The sequence below is a fragment of the Astyanax mexicanus genome, chromosome 6 (assembly GCF_023375975.1).
Source record: "Astyanax mexicanus isolate ESR-SI-001 chromosome 6, AstMex3_surface, whole genome shotgun sequence".
NCBI lineage: Eukaryota > Metazoa > Chordata > Actinopteri > Characiformes > Acestrorhamphidae > Astyanax > Astyanax mexicanus.
Genome location: NC_064413.1, coordinates 3,067,535 through 3,090,140, shown reverse-complemented (window position 1 = coordinate 3,090,140; position 22,606 = coordinate 3,067,535). Strand labels below are relative to the sequence as shown.

General features: G+C 40.8%; 1 protein-coding gene across 3 annotated transcripts; it reads right to left on the bottom strand.

Annotated features, from left to right (window-relative positions):
* Positions 1-482: 482 nt before the first annotated feature.
* Positions 483-22,191, bottom strand: fam189b (family with sequence similarity 189 member B). Of its 3 annotated transcripts, none has more exons than XM_007231146.4 (14): positions 20,772-22,191; positions 19,132-19,188; positions 18,911-19,018; positions 17,589-17,705; positions 17,320-17,427; positions 17,046-17,206; positions 16,151-16,250; positions 15,399-15,471; positions 15,028-15,307; positions 13,806-14,134; positions 11,720-11,788; positions 11,447-11,613; positions 10,196-10,330; positions 483-7,210 (listed from the first exon to the last, which is right to left on the bottom strand). In XM_007231146.4, exons 1-14 carry the CDS (start codon positions 20,997-20,999, stop codon positions 6,950-6,952), a joined length of 2,193 nt encoding a protein of 730 aa, XP_007231208.3. In that variant the 5' UTR covers positions 21,000-22,191; the 3' UTR covers positions 483-6,949. The 3 variants fall into 3 exon arrangements, with proteins under 3 accessions (XP_007231208.3, XP_007231210.3, XP_007231209.3); XM_007231148.4 differs by having other exon boundaries at positions 15,028-15,256; XM_007231147.4 differs by having other exon boundaries at positions 15,447-15,471.
* Positions 22,192-22,606: the final 415 nt, after the last annotated feature.

The window sequence follows — 22,606 nt, the reverse complement described above, 5'->3', positions numbered from 1 at the left end:
AGTGGGCATTTAAAGAGGCACTAAACTAATTTTCAATTTTAAAAAGGCTAAATACATAGGAGGGGCACTAGGTGATGTATGGGTTTAGAGGTGAAGCAAGAGGGAGAGCTGATTGATTAAGATGCAGCAGATACGCAGATGATTGGACGTCAGAAGGCCGGGCGGTATTATTGATAGACTGATAGACCGAAGTACGCAGACACATCATTCACACCTAGAGCAGGGTTGAACCTGAGAGGGAGCTGGGGATGTGAAAATTATCACAAAAAAAGCATTTCTTAAAGGTTAGTAAATGTTTATAAAAAATGTAAGCAACTAAAAAATGTTACGCTATTAATGGAAAAATTGTGGTTTAGTGTTTAGTTTAAGCTTTAAGGTTTTGGGATAACTACAATATTCAGTATGTAGTAAACACATTTATGTCGTTGATACAATTATGACACCATGAACATCCCACGAAATAAAGAGTGCATACACAATAAAAATATTCAGCATGTTTTTATTACAGGCTTGCATTAAAAGTTTATTGAGTTTGAATTGCTTTTGAATTGTATTTTTTTTTATATTCCCAGATCAACAATATATTACAAGATCCATGAACGTCCTTCCATTCCGCTGCTGTGAGAGTGCAATGCAGGAGGTAAGTCTTGAAGCTTCTTTTCAAGTGGTTTCAGTGCTCGATATTTCACATTTTAACTCTCTTATTTTAATATAAGTGTGTCAGTGAATTGAAAGTCCAAAATATTTACATCAAATTAAAACGCTTTATTGGTATCAAAAGGAAATATACGTACCTACTGCGGTTAACCCTTTAGCTTGGTTTCCTGAACACTACACTCTAAGAAAAGGGGTTCTGTATAGTACTCAACAGGGCTATTCAACAACTGTGCAACACTTTTTGTGCTATACTGTTAAATAACCGAAACAGAATTTCTTTCAAATTGATTCCCGATTTGGGAAGTGATTTTAGGTACAGGGTCAAAGCAGGGTATCTAAAGGTAATGGAAAATATAATTTCAGATATTTTAAGATGCCAATATTAAGTTTACAGACTTTACAGTAAACTTGTGATTCCTTACTAGCTCCACCAGGTCTAGTGATCTATTAAAAACTAGTTCTTATCTATCACTTATTACTTCCATTTGAAACTGTCCCAATTAAGCACTCAAAATGTATATAGAAAATGTAGAGATCTCCTTTTTAAACTGAAAAGTGAGAAATTAGAAAAGGAAATTAAAAGAGTTTCTTTAAAGGTTATATATATTAATATATATTTAAGAACAATTTACCCAGCCAAAAAAATAATAAAACAATTATTCACTCAACTGGTTCTCTGATTCGCCGTAGTTTTACAGTAAAGAACCCTGTAAGAACCCCTTTTTAAGAGTGTAGTTGAAGTCCAATAAACTAAATTGGGTTTCTACATATATAATAAAAACTTTTTTTTTTCACTGATTTGTGGAAAAATGTTTGTAGACATACATACTGTAACCACACTGCCTGGCCAAAAAAAAATCTCCACCTGGATTTAAATAAGTAAATGATGTGGGGTTGGTTGGTTGATGCTGCAGTTGGTCTGCAGGTTTAGGTTCAGCAACAGTATGTGCTGAAAGAATGAGGTCAGCTGACTCTACCTGAATATACTGAATATAGACCAGCTTATTCCTGGATCAACGGATTTATTTTTTCTTCCCTGATGGCACAGCCATATTCCAAGATAACAATGTCAGGATTCATGGGGCTGGAATTGTGAAAGAGTTCAGGGTTCAGGAAGCATGAGATCATTATTTATCATTTTCCCACATGGATTGAGAGAGAGTTCACCACAGAGTCCAGATCTTAACCTCATTGAGAATCTTTGGGATGTGCTGGATGGAGAAGAGCTGCTTTGTGCAGTGGTCAGACTCTACCATCATCAATGCTGCTGCAAGAGCTTGGAGAAAAATTAATGCAACACTGGATTGAAATAAATCTTGTGACTTTTTTTGACCAGGCAGTGTATTATTAAAATGTTCTATAAAGAACCTTCAATTTTCCAATATTTCAGTATTTGAAGTATCATTTAACCATATTAAACTGGTTCTTGTGACTTGGCTTTGGTTCGATAGCAAAAAAAGAACCCTAGAACTGTTTTTAAGAGTGTATCTTTAGGATATTAAACTAGCTAGCTAATCTCCAGCAACTGTCTTGTCTCAAACAATCACTTTAAAACCTTTCCAGAACCATTTGCTTTTAGGTTCTACAACAAAACGTTTGGAACTTTTTATCTGTCTTCTTAACCTGACAAGATGCTACACATATGGAAGATACAAGCTGCGATCTAAAGCCTAGGCTGCAGTAGAGGAGGGGGGTGCTTTGTCATAAAGGGTTGTTCCAAAGCAACAGCTGGGAAATGGAGCCTTAACGCTGGATAAAATTAGGAAAAAAAGGACAAATACAGTGATATTAAAAAAATACAGCAATTTAAAAATGCCCTCTGTGTATTGAATTTTGGGCAGATAAAATTGTATATGGTGGGCATGGAAAATAAGAAAAGCATGACTGGTAATACCCTATACCAGGGGTGTCCAAACTACGGCCCGCGGGTCATTTGCGGCCCGTTTCCTTTTTTGGAGCGACCCGCGAGGTATTTTAGAAATAGAATGAAAGTTTGCCCACTGTTAAGCAAGTTTTTATAATTGAAATTCAAAGTTTGAACGCTAGGTGTCAGAAACGGGCCAAAGAGTCTAAAAGCGGAGAGAGTGCGCATTTCTAGCGCAGAAAAACGGGCAAAAGAGTCTAAAAGCGGAGCGGGTGCACATTTCTAGCGCAGAAAATTAGACCAAAGAGTCTAAAAGCGGAGAGAGTGCGCATTTCTAGCGAAGAAAAACGGGGCAAAGAGTCTAAAAGCGGAGAGAGTGCGCATTTCTAGTGCAGAAAAACAGGCCAAAGATTCTAAAAGCGGAGAGAGTGCGCATTTCTAGGGCAGAAAAACGGGCCAATGAGTCGAAAAGCGGAGAGGGTGCGCATTTCTAGCGCAGAAAATCGGGCCAAAGAGTCTAAAAGTTGCCGTAATTAAGGAGTTAATTATTAAGAGACATCATGAAATGAAACATCAATTTGAAAAATCTTAGTTTACACGACACTGTCAAAGATGGTGTGTAGATGAAATAATCAGGAAAAAAGTATTATTTAAAGTGGTATATTTCATTATTTGTTTTATTACAGAGTCTGTGGCCCGTGACTTCAAATATATTTCTCCTTCTGGCCCCCAACAAAAAAGTTTGGACACCCCTGCCCTATACCGTGGTAATGGTTTATGGTTCAAAACAGTATGAAAAAAGTGGATACTGTCTACCCCTAGCTGCAATTATATATTGTGCAGCCGTATACAGCTTATATTTGGAGAAATGTCTTGGGTCTGTAGGTTCCAGGCTCTTGTCTTCTTATCCACAGTTTTCTGCACATAATCAACAGGGCAAAAACAGCACTACAAAAAGAGAGAAAAACAAGCAAGATGCACAATGCAACAGGCTGTATTTTCTCCCAAAGGTTCCCTCAAAAGTTTTGCACCGCTGTTTCAGTAGATGAGAAAAACTACAAAGAAAAGTCTTTCAAGGAAAGTCCCACCAATGACCCACCCTACCTCGTCTGCAGCCTAAGCCACGAAACGCAGCTAAATATTAGGATAAAATCAACCGTAGATCTTCTCATAGCTTAAGAATGCATTGAGTGTGAGTGTTTTTATTGCCAGAGCTTTTTCTTCACGTATTAATTTCTTTCAAACACACTTCAAAACACATTTCATGCTGAGGCGCGGGGGCCACAAATTGGTGCAGCATGTGCGCACACAAAAGACAAAGAAAGGACACAAGCCTTTTTTCCACGCATGCAGAGGCATATTTTGGGCTAAAAATCGGTGCACGGCCCAAGAATGAGCTCAATATTGAACACAAATGTGATTGCAAGATGCAAATGAACGCTAATCCAACCGTAGAAGAGGTTGTAGAAAGAAACATGCACTTGAACAAATAAAGCTATTGCAGTTCACCTGGATTGAGGTGCAGAATGGCAGACGTAAATAAGGGCTTGTGCATGTGGTTGAAGATACAAGGGTTGAACAATGAAACTGAAACACCTGTCATCATTTTAGTGTGATATTTTAGGTTTCATGGCTAAATTAGAGCAGCCTGGTGGCCAATATTTTTGGCCATTAATTACACATTGCACCAGTAAGAGTAGAGTGTGAAGGTTGGTTCAATTAGCAGGGTAAGAGCACAGTTCTGCTCTAAATACTTCAATGCACACAACATTATGAGTGACATACCAGAGTTCAAAAGAGGACAAATTGTTGGTGCACGTCTTGCTGGAGCATCTGTGACCAAGACAACAAGTCTTTGTGATACATCAAGAGCCACGGTATCCAGGGTAATGTCAGCGAGATACCACCAAGAAGGACCAACCACATCCAACAGGATTAACTGTGGACGCTGTAAGAGGAAGCTGTCTGAAAGGGATGTTCGGGTGCTAACCCGGATTGTATCAAAAAAAAAAACATAAAACCACGGCTGATCAAATCACGCAGAATTCAATGTGCACCTCAACTCTCCTGTTCCCCCCAGAACTGTCCGTCACCACAATACATTATTGTGGTCTAAAACCAGGTGTTTCAGTTTCATTCTCCAACCTCTGTAAGTTATCTTTATGATGAGGTGTTTAGTGGCTTTGAGGAAAAACAACTGTGGTCTACATTCTGGCTGCTTGTAGATTGAAGATAAAGTGCCTAAGAACCCAAAAAGTGCTGTGTAATGCAAATCAACGGTAATGTCACTTAGTCTGTAGGACAGTGTACGCTGAAGCCCAGTTGGGGGTGGAGAAGCCGTGTGTTATGGTGGGATGGCTAGGCCTGTCACGATAATTACACTATAATTATCGACTGGTATAATAAATGGACATGACCTCAATAAATTTTGTGTTTAGAAGAGCACATTAATGATAAATGATTAATGTCTAGGGGTGTAACGATGCACTCTGCTCATGATTCGATTTGATTCACGATTTTGGATTTACAATTCAATTTTTATTCCTGGATATTTGGAACACATAATAAACACATACTTTAAAAATACTTTTTTTCTAAGCACTGCCACCTTGATCAGAAGATCGCCTGTTCGAATCCTGTTCATTCAGCTTGTCATTGGCTACCAGAGCCCTGAGAGAGAGCACAGTTGGTCATGCTCTCTCTGGGTGGGTACAGTAGATGGTGCTCTTTCCCCTCATCACTCCTAGGGTGATGTGGATCAGCACAAGGCATCTGTGAGCTGAACCATATGTATCATAACCGAGTCGCTGCGCTTTCCTCCGAGCGTTAGCGCTCTGTGATGCTACTCAGCAATGCTGCATCAGCAGCAGTTAGAAAACTGACTGACTTCAGTCTGACTTGGGTAACTGGCTGTGTAAATTGGGGAGAAAATGGGAAAAAAAACTAGAAAAATAAATATATAATTATTTCTGTACTATATATACAATGACAAATGCATATTATATAATTGCTCCATGTATAAATATTTGAATAAGTACTATTATTTATTATAAAGTATTATACATACTGTTTTAAACAAACTCCTCAAACTGCTGTTTTAATTTTTTTAATCACATTTTTTTAAAGTGATATAGAGAGAAAGTATCAATGTATATAGGACGTCTAATCTGAATAGTGGTGAACAGGGAAGTAAATTTAAATTTTTCATGAATTGTTAATGAAGTATTTCCATTTTATGATGACTTTTTTATTTAGTTTAATTCATTTCATATCATTTTAAATTAAAATATCTTATTTCACTCCACTTTATTAACATTTGCTGGGTGTCTGATGTGGCTAATGTTAAACTTGCAGTGAGTTTATCAAGTTGTGTGATTGGCTTCAGCCTACAATGACTGACATATCCTCCGGCCTTTGCTTACGCCCACTGGCTCTCCGGTCTGCACTAGAGGAATTCTCTGGTTCCTCTGGTGTTTCAACAATGCAACTACAACTGCACGAGATTTTCATTCCATGTGGAATCTTCTGTTCCTGCGATGCATCATGTCACCCCTATTAATGTGAATGCCAGTATGTATCGATTTTTTTGTTTTTATTTTATTTATATTTTATTTACTTGAAATATTCCATGAGATTATTGAGAATAATTCCAATTACAATGTGTGTAGTTGTAATTGCAATATTAGGACATTATCATTTTATTAGTGCCATTAAATGTACTTAAAATTACAACAATATTAATATAATATATTGCATTGATTTCTGAGACAGTGTATAGTACAATAAAAAATAATTATCGTGACAGGCCTAGGCATGACCCTTTAATAATATTCACACTCTTTTAACTGGAAATCTCCAGATCCAAACCAGTAAAAATGGTCCAATCCTGTCAACTATAATAAATGTCAACATGTGTGTATGAAATTTACCATGAAAGGCTTTGTGTTTGAGCGGAAGCACTGTCTGAGAGGTGTCCTCGTACTCTCTGTCTCCAGTTTACCAGAAACTGAGTGAGTGTGTGTGCACATGTACAGGGTTAAGGACTGTCTGGATGGATGATCAGATAGTCAGTCAGACAGACAGACAGACAGATAGAGAGAAAGAGTTTGAGTAAGGCTGAGAGACAGGTCCAGTGCTTTACCCAAAGCACAGTCCAGTGAGGTGCTCAGAGTCCTTCTGGACCTCGAGAACATCCAGTAGGAACTTTTCTTACCTTTTCTTCTCTTCTGAGAAGTCTGGTAGTGAATTATTTTTTTAAATGTTTAAGTGAAATGACCCTGTGGTGCTCAGTCTCTCTCTGTGCACTGTTAGCGGAGATGGCTGAGGTCAGAATGGATCATATAGTGGCATCTTCTCAAGGTCTTCCTTGAGGTCAACAACCTCTCTCTCTTTTCTCTCCACTGTGTTTAAAACAAGCCCCTCCCCTTCTCAGAGGGCGGACTCTGAATGGAGAGCTCCGGATGATCCGTGTGGAGCTGGGTGAAGCCTGCGCAGTGATATAGCAGAGGTTGAGCTCAGGTCTCCACAGCTGCGCAGGTGGATGCCCTCCCCCCTGACGGGCCCGTAATCTCGGCGGCGGCTGTTGTGGCGACTTTCGCTATGGGAGTGGTAGTGGACACGCCGGTGGTGGTGGGGGGCGGGCTGTTGATACTGCTGCCCCCTGCTGGAACCCCAAGAAGTACGTAGTACCTACAAGCAGGAGTAAAAAAGATACAATTGCTTTTATTATAATTTTATTTCAAAATTTTCCCATTTTCTCCCCAATTTAGCACTCCTTAGGACTCCCCCTATCACTAGTAAGGGAGGGTGAAGACTAGCACACGCCTCCTACGATACATGTGAAGTCAGCCACCGCTTCTTTTCGAGCTGCTGCTGATGCTGTAGCATTGCCGAGCAGCATCACAGCGCGCTTGCAGGAAAGCGCAGCGACTCGGCTCCGGTACATCAGCTCACAGACGCCCTGTGCTGTGGACATCACCCAAGGAATGATGTGGGAAGAGAGCGCCATCTACCCACCCGGAGGGAGCAGGGCCAATTGTGCTCCCTCTGAGCGCCGGCAGCTTGATGGCGAAGCTGCATTGGCTGGGGTTCGAACCTGCTACCTCCCGCTCATAGTGGCAGCGCTTTAGACCCCTGGACCACTCTGCACCCCCAATGTACAATTTCAAATCAGAAAAAAGTTGGGACATATAAGACTTTTCCCCGACATGGAACCAGCACTGAACCAGATCTTGAACCGGTTTGCTGTGTTTCCACCAACAAAATTAGGATCTAGAACCAGAAACATTCGTTCGCAACGGGAACCGAAGAATACTAGGTTCCTAAATGGAACTGGTTCAAGAAAAAGAGTTCTTTTAGTGAAAATAAAAAAAAAAACTTTTTTACAGTTACTTTACATGTTATTTCATTGCAGCCAGTACAAACCAAAAAATAGATAATATTTTGTCTGGTTAACCTGGCAACATTGGCATACTATCTCAAAACGTTGAGATAGTAAAGCATTTACTATTTACTATTTTTGCCAATTCCCTCTTACAACATTTAAAGGAGTATTAAGGATTCTATCATTTCTGTAGTAACTCATATCATGATCATGTTGTCTCCAAACCTGCCCACTGCCATTCTTCCAGTCCCATTTCCACACTCAGGGTTGCCAGGTATAACCAACAGCACCCAAACAGTGTGCTGTAGGCATGGAAATGAGTGATCTGGCTATTGTTCTGCTGAACAGGTAATCATTAAGCTTCAGGAAAGTTTGCTAACCAAAGAAACCCATTTTGAGTATTTTCCTTATAGATAAATAGCAGCAGCAGCAGCTAGGTTGCTGAACTTTAGCGCCCCACTGCTATAACTAGACCTGTATCGGGTGTTTGAAGGGTTGTCCCAATTCTTAGGGGGAGGATTTCACCCCCTACCCTTATAACTCAGAAGGGTTACGCTTGAAAACATTGGGGAAATTGAAGCAACACTGCATACTGTTCACGTGCATTGTCCATTTCTGATTTGGGCTGTAGTTTGTAAACGATGTCAGGAATTTCAAAACCTACTATTCCACTCCCTTGTCCATTTATGGAGACTGTGCTGCTTAAAAGCCTGTTTTGAGAACCAGCCACACCCCTTTAAATGGCTGTTCTCAGGAGTATTTCAGCTCTGAGTGCATTTTGGCTGATGCACAGTACAGGGCAGCCAAACAGAGAAACAGAGCTCATTCACTTATATCAGTATTAAAAGCACTAGCACACAAATAGCATGCTTCATTTTGAAAGATAAAGAATAAAGGGTCAGGTAAAGAAAACACTTGATATTAACATTTTTAATGCCAGGTTCACACTACACAATTTTGGGCCAGTTTTTCATTTGACGACAGTTTTAGTTTCACAGACCTGTCACTGACTGATTGCCGATGAGTCGCAGACGCCCAGCAAATACTCAACATGTTTAATATCTGACCCAGTCGGTGACTGGGAGTCAGGAGCAACGGCTACATACAGCCAATAAGATTACAGAAAGAGAGAACCACGGGTCCAAAACTTGCTTTTCTCTTGCTTTACCAGAGTCGTTTATAGAGAGTCTTACCATTTTCTGCCCCCCTGTTATATCAGTAAATGACTGTTAAACTCTAGAGGGAGCCAGCGAGTGAGTCCTCTACCCCTGAATGGGGTAAATGGAGCTAAAAGCTAAAAGGCAATGCTTAAAAGTAGGGGTGTGCCGTATCGTATCGTACACGATAATATCGCCAACATTTTTGAATATCGTGAACGATATTATACCCTGAAATATGGTGCCACATCACCCACCCCTAATTATCACATCAGGGTATGTTGGCTGTTTTAAGCAAAAGAAAAATTCACACTTCATTTCCCTTTATATATCTACTAGAGACTACAAATTATATCTGTTCAGTATTATTTATAATACTTTAATCCTGGATATATGGAGATATTTGGAGTGCATTATTATTAGTAGTATCATGACATTCTGAATCACTGACTTTTGTTACAAATCTAATAAAAGTCTTGTTTTAATATCTTAGTTAGAGATGTGCAGTATCATATAGTATACAATAATAAAATGTAAGATTTGTTTTGTTGCAGTAGTGTATTTTTTATTTCTTGTCATTTCACCAAAAGTATCGTTATCGCGATGCCATGAAATATTGTGATATTATTTTAGGGCCATATCGCCCATCCCTACTTAAAAGGCTTATAACTTTTTTGACAAAACATTAAAAAATAGTGTCTGCAGTACTGAAACGTTTAATATAGCTCTGCGTTGAGGACATAATTACACATTTCAGTATAAAACTGCTCAGACATTTATAAACTCTCATTTTACTCAGTTGCTTCATATGAACTCGTTCATGTTGGACTCACTTTAAGTGCGCATTCGCCTCTATAGAGATTCTCTGGCGTGGCATCGTTAGTTCTCGTGTTTTTAGTTCAGGTGTGTTCTCGTGATGAAACATGTTTCTGGAGAGCTATGAGGTGAGTCGCCCATTTCCCACAATGAGAAATCGTGTCATTTGTGACCACGTGTTGCCGACCAATCGTGTGAAGGCACAACCAATCATGTAGTGTGAACAGCACAATGACTGACGACTCAAAAAGTCCTGTAGTGTGAACCTGAGTAAACAGTAGTTGTGTTGTAAATACAGCACGGATGTAACGTTCTTACCTGATCAAGCGGAAGGCTTCCCTCTACTCCAGCTCTCCGTTTAGGTACTTGACTACAGTTCACCACATGCTCTGGAGCAGGGGCTAAGTTTCGTTTCGATCTCTGCAGAAAACGCTGCACCAGCACTCTGGTCACCTGTAGAGCAAAACAAGGCGGATAACAGTGCTTCCCGCTGATCGTACAGTATCCATAAACATGCAGGAGGAAGAAGCATTACTATACTGTAAATCTGTGGCTCTTGTCTAAAAAAGATTTGATGTTGCATGATTACTTGGTACTTTTAAAATAAAATTAAAGTATCTGTAATGATCTATAATGAATTCTGTAAAATAATAAGCGTTATCAGGCAGAATAAAAAAATTCCCCCACCCCTATTAACAAAACTGTTGCAGTTTTCCAAAAACTACGCTACGCAGTGTCATCTGTGATCCAATTTCGGTAAACAAACCAAAAATAGATGTATTTTTACTCATAAATAAACAGCACAACATATCTCCTGCATCAATTAAGATGAAACGGAACATGCTGCAGGTCAGGTAGGTCTATCAGACTGGAGAAGAACATAATGTTTAAAATACTAATTTTAAAAAGTTGCTACCAAACTAAATAAATTAAGTTAGTATGTTAGTAAGTGATTTTTTAAATTCATCGCAAAACAAAGAATTATGTATTGAGGTACTTGGATTATATTGGAGGATGAAAAAAGAACAAGACATTTCTAGTATGAATTAGAAATCAAGGAATAGTATCTGTTAAAAAAAGCCTTACGAGCAGTACTTATGAAAATAACTTGTGAGGGCTTTAGGTGGTCCAGTGATCTAAATCACTGGTTCGAATCCCGGTCATGCAGCTTGCTGTCAGCTGCCGGAGCCTCGAGAGAGAGAGCATAATTGGCCTGGGTAGATGGCGCTCTTTCCCCACTCTTTCCTCTGAGCATGCTGTCTACTTAGCAATGCTGCATTAACATTGAGTTTAAATCCTCCTTGTGTTGATGCATAACTAGTGATGGAGGATATACAGCTGACTAACAGCTGAATGGGTGGGATAATTTGCCAGACAAATTGGAAGAAAACGGGAGAACATTAGAGAAAAAAAAACTTGTGGAAGAGTAGGGCAACTCTGGTATACATCATTTCCTAAACGTACAGAAATAGAAGCAGCACACTAAAAAGTGCCGTTATATAAAGTGTGCCACTGTGCCATTCCTATTTTTAGAACCACAGTACTGACCTGACTGAAAGACGGGCTTACCTTAAGATCTCCCAAAGAACGAGTGCAGTCCTTGGGGACGCGCAGAGGACTGCCTGGGGGCTGTTTGGAGGGCAGTTGTTCTGTGGCAGCTTTCAGGCTGCCCTTTCTGGGTAAAGAACCGTGGGTAGCTAGAGGGGATCGCTGCAGCAAGCAAGCCTCTGATCGACCTTAAGGACAAAAAGACATTCTTAATGATATCACATTCAAAATAAACACTGATATTGGACAGTTTTTAGCTGTAAATGTGTTTCGCTGTGAGATGGGAAGCTTTACCTGTGTCAGATGAGGTATAGGAGCCACCCTCACCCACTCCTTTGCTGCCTACTGAGCCGCTGAAATCGCCTAGAGGGGGAGACACACCACAAAACTGATTAACCACACTATTTTCTAGTAGTTAGAATGCTACCAGTGCAGGGGGAAGGCTAATATGTGCATCCTTCTAATGACATGAAGTGACATGGATCCAGACAAATAGTTTTTTTTTTTCAAACTGCTGCTAAAGACAGGGTTCATACACTTTTTAACCAATACATTTCCATGATTTTTCCATGACTTTTCCATGCATTCAAGTGCAGACATGGACAATACAACCAAAAATCAACTAATACTATAATCTAAAGGCATTATATTAGGTCTAAAATGAAGCTGACACACAGTCTTTAATAATAGGTCCTAAAGGCTCCATTGTGTAGGGCTAATTTACTGAACTATGCTCATGTATTTTTTTTTAGCACAAAATAGATTTTCTTCGTCAATAACAAAAACACAAACATTTGTAGACCAAATTTCCTTGATTTTTTTCAAAACTTTCTGTGTATTTTTATTTTTTCAAAACTTATCCAGGCCTGGAAATTGCTATTTTCAAATTCCATTACTTTTTCAGGTTTTTCATGGCCATACAAACCCTGTAAAGAATGGCTCAACATGCTTGGAGGAGAACACTAATAGCCAGTCCTGTTGTATTAGCTAACACAACTTCAATGTCTATCATACTGATAAGTAATGGGGAGAGACACCATCTCCTAAAGAAAGGAGGCTTCTTAAGATGGTTATTGATGCCAAAATTGCCAAATGGACAGTTTTAGGCTTTTCTTTCAGCTTTAAATCAAGGCTCAGGTGAATCTGCCACTTAAAAAACACTATAAAACACTTAATATACTCAAGCTTAGTTAGACTAGTAAACAACGTGTTGCAATGTATTATTTTATGCTTTGGTCTGCTCTAAGTGAACTGAACAAGCTGTACAAATATGCACCCTAAGGAAATCAGTTGTAACATCGTCACAATCATTAGGCATTAGACAGCCTCCCAAGGCGCTCTGAGACTCCTGAACACAGATGGCTGCGGCCTCACCAGAGACTGAACCAGCTGTGTCTTAATGATTAGGACAACACCATGCCATTTTAGACCTACAACTGATAGTTCCTGAGGGTGCGTTTCTGCAACCTGTGTTTAGTGAGCTAAAAACAGACATCTTCGCAACACATGGACAAACTGCACCATTCATGTTTCTGTGAATCGAGACCCACCAGCCCAGGATCCAACCAACATGCTTATGTGTAGAACACATGGGGAAATCAGTGGAGTTGGGTCCCGAATTTCCAATTCCCAAAATCCCAGGTGCTGATCAGTGGATCACCAGCCACACCTGTGCAGCACTCTATATAAACCCTAGTCAAACCACACGTTCCTGTCGCACCTTTGTAGAGGAGTGACAGGTAATAGAGGATATAAAAAAAGAAAAGTAAAGAAAAAAGGAGGTCTCAAAAAATAAGGAAGGAGATCTCAAAAGATAGCAAAAGGTTCACAAAAGAAGCAAAGAGATCTGAAATAAAAAAACACAAAAAAGAAAAAATCTTAACAGAAAGCAAAAAAAAGAGTAATTTAACTTCTTCATCTTTAAAAGAGAGAGAGATGAGTTGTGTTGTGATTTAACTTTGGTTTCTTGTTCAGGAAGCTGTTTTTTTTTGTATTTGCCAAGAGTGGCATTTCTTTTGTTCTCCTTCCCACCTTTTTTTCTACACCTCTTTTGAGACAATTATTTTTCCACCTTTTTTCCAGCCCAATTTCAAGTTTAACAAGCACACTCTTTTTTGTTCTATTTAAAAATATATATTACAAAATAAATATCATTGAAGCATATTGATAAAAAAATTAATCAATTAAACACATAACTATAAATTTACTTGAGTTAACATAAAATTTAAAAAACTAAACAGCCATTTTTTATACAGACCCTACATAGGCATGTTATATTGAGGAGTCTCAGCAGATTTGTTTGGTTTTTGAAAATAACCTTTTTAAAAGAAACTTCACATGATACAAAGTTCACTGTACAAGTACTGATGCACTCACACACCTGTGTCAGTGGAGGACAGTCCTGGTTCACTGTGAGACCTCGCGAGAAGGAGGACAGAGTCACTGTCCCTTCTGTCCCGCCCAACCCGCTGATGAAAACACGTTCCCGAGTGGAACACCGGAGCTGTGCTGCTCTGCTGATCCTGAGGAGCAGCTGAGGAGGCAGAATTGCGTGGACTGGTGGCTTCAGATGAGGAACCTTTTCTGCATGGGGGGCAGGGACACACTCTGACTTCAGGAACAGAGCAGCGCTGGGAGGCAGCACCGGTCACCATCTCTAACTGTGAACAACTACTGGCCAACAGAGCCTGCCGTCTCATAACTGGAGATCTGTAGATAAAACAGGAAAAATGTAATAAAGACATTTAATGGCAAATAAAATAAAGGGTGTTTTTTGTTTTTTGGATTAGTTAATGAGCTTGTTTATTTGGAGCGTTGCCTTTTCTGTTTGGTTTGGTTTCACACAAGCACAAACCTAAATGCACCAAACTGTGCAACAATAAACCACGCAAGCACATCGTGCTTAGTGCATGTGTGAACAGCATGGAGCAGCAGAGACAGCGGTAGCTGTGGCAATTAGAGTTATCTAGCATAAGTTTTAGGGTTCAAATGTCTCCCGATACATGTGAAGTCAGCCACCACATCTTTTTGAACTGCTGCTGATGCAGCATTGCCATATAGCATCACAGCGCTAACGCTTGGAGGAAAGTGCAGCAACTCGGTTCCGATACATCAGCTCACAGACGCCTTGTGCTGAGTGACATCACCCATTGGAGTGATGGGGGGGCACCATCTACCCACCCAGAGAGTGCAAAGACAATTGTGCCTCTCAGAGCTCCGGTAGCTGATGGCAAGCTACATGAACAGGAGACTTTACCAGCTTTACAATTATTCCTAAAATTAAATAACACATTCACACTAACCATTTAGTTCAGTAAAGTTATATACAGTCTATGGGAAAACCCACAGTTGGCTCTGGAAAGAAACCCTGCCCAGGTTAGCGCTGATTGGTCTATGACATTCAGAGGCAGGACTGGCTGACCAGAACAGTCCCAGCTAGTTTAACACTGGTTGAATGTGCTAGAAATTTTCCCTCCTTCAGACACTGTTTTGCTATGTATTTTGACTGTTTGATAGTGAACTTTATAGAGAATAAAATGTACTGTTGAGATTTTAAACAGCACTACAACAGCTAGGTTGTCACTTTAGTGACTGGTCTTTACCTGTAGGTGGAGGTATTGTAGGTGCTGGGAGAAGAGCAGGAGTTGGATCTCTCTCCTCTGAAACAGCGGTGGGTCGGAGGGGGAATGGCTGTCCCTTCTGGATGCGGGGTGGGGTAGCGGAAGCTGACATACTCTCCCCCCTCCCCTCCCTCGCTGGCCCCTCGCGTCCGAGAACGCACCCCTACCCTCACCTCCAGCAGGCAGGACTCCTCCGAGGGCGAACTGTCATCTGGAATATCCACAATCTCAGACATCAACAGAGAGCCACTATCCATCGACACTGAGAAAGAGAGACAGAGTGTACACACAAAGGAGGATCACAGAGAAAAGACAGACATTAGACAGAGCCAGAGCAGCGATGGGAGCCACACCTTCACCACTGAAAGCTGTTGAGGTTCCTCTCTCAGCGGACAGCTCACCAGCGTGAGAGTCGAACACTGTGGCCTGGAGAAAAAAAAACAAAAAAAAAAAGGTCATAAGCTTAAGAGGACACACCCACGGACACTACATAGTGTTATATGCTGCTTATAAAAATGCAGAAGTATATATATATATATTTTTTTTTTATGCTTCCAGAAGGTCAGGTCATCTTACTTCACTCAGTTCACTATATAAATACACTGCATTATAGCATATAAAATACCTTGTATATCTAAAGTATGGTAAAATATATTTTAGATAAAAAATTTTAGATAAGTACTTTTACTAATTATCTTTTTATTGTATAAATACCCACATTAATTAATAGTATGTTTATAGTTTATGGTCTATGTCAAACAAATCTATCGTTATAATTTATTTTTCAGACTATAATTAATTAATAAGTGCATAAATTTTCTCCAAAATCAACAGTGCAGCTCTTAGTAGTCCAGCAGACTTCACTGGTTCAAATCCAGTTTATGCAGCTTTCCATCAGCCCATCAGCTGCCAGAGCCCTGAGAGAGCACAATTGGTCTTGCTCTCTCTCTTTGGGTGGGTACAGTAGATGGCGCTCTTTCCCCCTCATCAGTCCTAGGGTGATGTGGATCAGCACAAGGCTGCGTCTGTGAGCTGATTTATCAGAACTGAGTCGCTGCACTTTATTATATAAAACAAAAGATATTAAAATATCAGCAACACTCACCTGGCTGGGTGCCCTTTGCCCCATTACTGCCTCATATGGAGGAGGGCAATCTGTAGGGTACAGCGGAACTGGACTCTCCATCGATCCATTATATGTGATACTGCAAACACATAAGCAGACACACACACACAAAATAAACATGCAAATGGATGAAAATCGATGGGCATAAGCAATTATAGATCATTGATTCAATTTGTTAAGCAGAATTAAATAAACAGTCCAGTAAACTATTTTATAATATCTCAGCGTAGTTTTGATGCTTTTCAAAATCTGAATATTGTAACGTGCTGAATTACTGAATAAATATTGAATAAATTTAAGGAGAAAACATGCAATCAGAGTGTGTGCATGAGGGCAAGTGTGTGTGTGAAAGACAAGAGAGAGAGACAGAGAGATAGAAAGAAAGAGAGAGACAGAGAGAGAGAGAGAGAGAGAAAGACAAAGATAGATAAATAGACAGAGACAGTAAGAGAGAGACAGAGAGAGATTAAGAGAGAGACAGAGACAGTGAGAGACATAGAGAGAGAGAGTGAGAGATATAGAGAGAGAGAGACAATAAGAGAGAGAAAGAGAGAGCGCATTTTCATACTTTTAAGACATTTTAGGTAGGAAAGGTTCTTCTGTGGAATTGAGCTGTCAGCTTTTTATTGGCTGATTGTGTTACCTTCAGTACTTGAAGTGTTCTCATTGGTTGTTTTGTAATCAAGTATGTTTTAAAAAGTGGAACGTTATTAACTCTTGTCTTTTAACCCTGAGTGCCTGAGTGCTGAAACGCATTGGTTATTGTTTTTATTTCTAATAAAAGTAACTTTTACATCAGGAGTTTTACATCCCTGATTAAGGTTTCACTGTGTGTGTGTGTGTGTGTGTGTGTGTCTGTGTGCTTGATCCTCACCTCTGAGCATCAGTCTCAGAGCTGCAGGTGTATTCTGGGGGATAGTAGGGAGGTGGGGGGATGGGAGGAACAAACTCTTCGAAGTCCATAATGTTTGTGAGAAAGGCGTCCTGAGGAGTGGTGCATTCTGGGTTGACTGAGCGTGTGCGGTGAGGAGCCAGCTGCAGAGAGAAAGAAGAGAGGAGAGAAGAGAGAGAGATTTACACACCACAGCAAAAAGAAGTCTGTCAGTTTGATCAATCACTATCTGTGTGTGCTCATCTCTAAAGCTCACCATATGCAGCAGGTCCAGGGAGAAGATATGGATGCTGCAGGTAACAGTTGACAGAGTGCAGATGATGGTGGAGAGGATGCTGAGCCCACAGGCACTAAACAGCAGATCCTAAATTACAGAATCAGGATACGTTAAACCGTACATACAAATGTTTATAATACATGCATATAAATACATAATAAAAAACAGACTTAACATATACGCACACCTGTGGACTTTAATTTAACAGGTGAATCAGAGGAGAAAATCTACAGGAAGAACACGCTCACCTTTAGCTGATGCCGTACTTTATCGCAGTCTGCATGAAGGTACAGAACTAACGTCTCATCCTCTGATAAAGAGCACGTCTGCTGCTGGCCACAACATAAACACAGACCGTTCTCCAACTGCAACACACAAAAGAAGAATATAAAACTACAGTAGAGAAGAGGAATGCACAGATCACACTACAAAAGTACAGAAAAAAAGGAAAAGAAAAAGAGAACAGAAAAAGGATGAGGAGTGGTTGAAATAAAGATAGAGGAAAAAAGGAAAAGAAAAGAAACAAAACGAAGAGAACAAACAAATGGAGAAAAGAGAAATAAGTAGAAAAAGAGAAAAGAGAAGTAGAGTTAAACTTTTTAACTTTTAGTTTCAGAACGCCTGTGACTATTTTACATAAGTTTATCTTTTTTGTTCTAAATAAAATTTTTACTGATTCATTGATTTTATTTTTATTTTTTATTCTTATGTTCTTGGTTCATTATTATTTATTTTATCACTTCTTATCATTATATTTTATTTTTACTACAATTTTTTTCTTCATTTTATATTTTATAAATTCTTTTAAATTTTATGTATCAATTTGTCATTTTTCCTATTTATATTTATATATATTATATAAGGGCGGCACGGTGGCGCAGTGGGTAGCACTTCCGCCTCACAGCAAGACGGCCTGGGTTCGATTCCCGGCTGGGGCGTCCCGGGTCTTTCTGTGTGGAGTTTGCACGTTCTCCCCGTGTCTGCGTGGGTTTCCTCCGGGTTCTCCGGTTTCCTCCCACAGTCCAAAGACGGCACGTTCAGGCTAATTGGAACTTGGTTGAAATTGCCCCTTAGGTGTGAGTGTGTGAGTGAATGTGTCTGTGTGTCTGTCTGTGTCTGTCTGCCCTGCGATGGATTGGCGGCCTGTCCAGGGTGTATCCTGCCTTCTGCCCGATGCCGGCTGGGATAGGCTCCAGCCCCCCCCCCGCGACCCTTAATGGATGAAGCGGTTGATAATGACTTGACTTGACTTGAATGTTATATAATTTAATATATTATTATTTTTTTTACCTTATTATTTCTATTTCTTATCTAAATGTTTTCAATCCCTTTTACTCTGTAAATCGATTAATTAAATGAGGTAAGAGAAAGAGAGTAGAAAAAAGGGAGGGATAAGATGAGAAGAAAGAAGGAAAGGAAAAATTAAGAGAAAACGAAATAGAAGAGAAAGAACAAACAAGAGAATAGGCTAAAAAAAAGTGAAAGAAATAGTAGAAAACAGAAGAGAATAGAAAACAATGTAAGAGTTGGATGAAGGGATGAGAGAATAAAGGAAAGAAAGAGAGGCTACCCGGCAGTTGAGGTAAGATTTGACCATCTGGGCGTTCTGACAGGACAGCATGGAGCCAGCCAGACTGAGAATCACACACACCGCAGACAGCAGCATGAACAGCGATACCTGCACAACACACACACACATTTACCTCACTGTACCTAACCAGAAAGCTCACAACACACACACACACACACACACAGAGCTCTTCTTTACACTAAACAGACAGACAGACGTACCACCAGTGTGAAGGGTCTTCTCCAAGAGATCACTCCTACTATTCCTGAGGCCAGCACCTGAAAAACAGCAGGGGAGGTAAAACACTCCACACACACACACACACACACACACACACACACCCCTCAATGGTGATAATAACCTGTCCTATCTTGGGAAGTCCTGCTTTCAAGTATGTAAGCATTGGTCCTATCACCACACATTATATCCACTAGTGGTGCCACAGCCGTTCACTACAGAGTGAGTCCTCACTGGATGGAATAGGATGGCCTTCTCTCTGTCCCCCAATTCCTCAGAGCCATGCTAACCAGTCTGAGCTGCTATTATTAGCATAATAAAACTGGTCATCAGCATTGGCGCTGCATTCCCAGACAGTGAATTAGGATCAGGGCCAAACCAGACATATTTTAATTGACTTTTTGTCTTATTGCCTATTTTAGGCCTGATCCAGTTCAAATCCTTTGTTTTTGCTGCTGTGTTCTAACAGAACTCTCTGTCATCCTATTTGCACCATTAACAAACATTATTTACAGCGTGACAGAGTGTAATGTTCACAGAAAGAAACTTTTAAGTTTTTTTTCGTATATATTATATTGATATAAATATTTATGATTAAAAAAAGTCTTCTTAATCACATAAAAATTAGTCAAAATGAGCTCTTTCTTTGCCTCATTGGCTCTAATAAGTAAGTTTTTTTTTTTAGTGCAGTGGGTGGGGCTATGCTACTGCTTAATGGTTTTACAAGCTTTTTTTTATGAACAATATGTCCCAATTAGACTTTTTTTTAAATGAGATGTCCATTGTAATGGTCACAAGGTCTGAAAGGGTTAAGGCAAACGGTTTTCTTTAAATAATTAATTAATAACTTTTCAGACCCTGTCAATTACAATGGATTATGTAGTACATCAGGTAGTTTATTATTTTAAATATTCTGTTGTCCAGAACACTAATTGAGACTCGTTGTTTATCAGAAAAGATCATAAACCAGCCAATGAAACAGTAGCATTAGCCCTATCTGAACAAGATTAGTTTATCAGGGGGTTCTGATGTAAATTTCTCTTTTATGGGGGGGACCATGTACGTGTTTTTCTCAGACGTCCTCTGAAAAAATTACAGGCTGAATTATTTACAGTTTTTCACTGAACTCGGTCCATCGGTAATTTTAGTCCCGTCCAAACGCAAGTCATGAGTTTCTCCTTGCGTTTAATAAAATAGCTGTTTGTCCAGTGCCACGCATCGTCATTATACGTAATTACATGAGTGTTTCATTGGAGGTCCACGTAAACACAACAGCAAGTGGAATTGGAGGAGCTACTGAACGCAAAGTCATGTGATGCCAAAGCCTAAAAACACATTGGCCCTGTTTTTTCAATGTCAGGAACCCCATAAAAGAGAATATTACACCAGGACCCCCTGAGAAACTTGACTGGTTTTATATAAGGATAGTAGTGCCTTATTTTGTGTGCATTACAGACAGAAAACAGCATTCTTATATTTTAATCACTGGAATATAATTTAGGTCTGAAAAGGTTTAAATAAATCCAGCGTATCCAGGCTTTTAGTGAACAGTTCGTTCTTGGTTCCACTGCGGTGTGTGATGAGTGTTTGGGTCAGTCACACGTGTGTGCGCGCGGACACTTACGAACAACCCGGCCCAGAATGGGAAGGACTGCCTGACGCGGGGCGAGGAGGTGAACGCCAGGCTCGTGAAGCTGAAGGCGAGGACCATGCCTCCGAGCGCCAGGTGACAGAGGCCCAGGTACAGCAGCACGCGCGCGCTCGACCTCCCGGAGAGCACGCGGCGACTCCCGGAGAAACCCCGCGACCCGGAGACCGACACCACGCTGCTGGAGTCTGATGGGGAGGGCATGCTGGATGGGTGATGGGGGGGTGGGGGGGTGGGTTGTGGTTTGGTTTGGTTGGGAGGAACTTTGGCTAACTTTCTGTTATAGCTAGTTAAGCTAAATGGGGGTCGACTGAGGAATTAGCTGTTAGCTAACTAGTTAACTATAGCTAACCGAGCTAATGTTGAAGCTGTTATTTAGCTAGCTATAGGATGCTGTTTTAAGGTGAAGGCAAGGGAATGAGGGTGCTAATAGCTAATGCTAACTAACGAACTAACAGCTGGGAGCGTAAAAACACCATTTCTCCATTTTTTTTCCTCTCAGAGGAAAGCTAGCTCAGTTAGCTAACCTAGGTTAGGTGTATTCCGTCGCCCCACAGCGATGTACTGGCCTCCCTCCTTCCCTCCCCATCCCAGAGCCACTGCAGTGGCCGGAGATGCAGCGCCCCCCACCCTACCGCACCCCACCCCCAACCGCCTCCGGGCCTCTCGGATACTCGAGCCCGGCGGCTCCGCTTCACTCCCGGGTCCAGCTTGACGAACCAACGGTCCTCCTTCAGGTGCTACAAATAGCTAGGTTAGGTCCTTTCCAGTGGCTTGTGGAGTCCTCATGAAGTCGCAAATACTTAAACTCTCTCTCACACACACAAACATACACTCACGCACACACACACATAACGTGAGAAAATAAGCAACACCGTTTAAAATGAGCCGTTACACTCGGCCAACCGTTAAAACGACCGTTATATTCTGAATTTAAATAGTGAAACGTTTAAATTTCAAATTAATTTTTAAAAAATAAACAGCTAACCGCCTTTCCCTCTATCCTCTCCTCCCCGCAGTCACGCGCACTGCCGTCCCGTCCCGTACCGTCCCGTTAACGTGCAGGCATCCGCGGTGAGCGCCTGCGCCCCCCACAACATCCCCCTACGTCATCGCCGAACGTGAGCGCGCACTCCCGTTACTCACGCTCCGAGTTACAACTCGCGCGCTTCTGTTCTTCAGTCATCCTCATCTTCATCATCATCCTCTCTGTTCTTCAGTTATCCTCATCTTCATCATCATCCTCCTCTTCTTCTTCCCTATTCTCGTCGCTCCGCCGCGCCGCCAAATAACCCGAACCGCGGATAAAACAAACCCTTGGCCGCGGACTCGCGAGCGATGCGGCACTGTACGCTCGCGAGCGGATGCTGCGGAAGGGCTGCGTTGCTTAGCGACCCCGCTCAAGAGGCTGCACTACCCACCGCCGCCGCCTGGTCGGGCTGCAGCCGCCCGTGTTGCGCATGCGCGAAAGTGATGAGACGCTCAGCATCTCACCCTGAGCCTGGATCTGTTATAACCTGCACTAAAGTGAAAGCAAACCTTTTTTTTTTTTACACGAAAGTGACTTTAACCCTTTAAAACCTAAAAAAAAAAAAAAAAAAAAAAAACAGTAATCTACCATCTGAACTTTAGGGCAGTACACATAGCTTTGCATATATAACTTATAATGATTACTACGTAAAAAAAAAAGAAGATTACAGAGAAGTAAACCCCTTTGAACTATTTTCCTCAAGTAATTTAAAACTTCTTTCTAGTGACTGCAGTGCACTGCAGTCCATGGAGTTGTACATTTTATCCATTTTTTTATTCAT

Excerpts from the sequence above, each read along its gene's own strand:
- fam189b (XM_007231146.4), bottom strand. The coding sequence starts at position 20,999 with ATGCCCTCCCCATCAGACTCCAGCAGCGTGGTGTCGGTCTCCGGGTCG. Across the intron at positions 14,135-15,027 it reads TACAATACCTCCACCTACAG|ATCTCCAGTTATGAGACGGC; the intron begins GTAAAGACCAGT and ends TTTTATCTACAG. Across the intron at positions 11,789-13,805 it reads ACTGTCCTCCACTGACACAG|GCGATTTCAGCGGCTCAGTA; the intron begins GTGTGTGAGTGC and ends CTCCCCCTCTAG.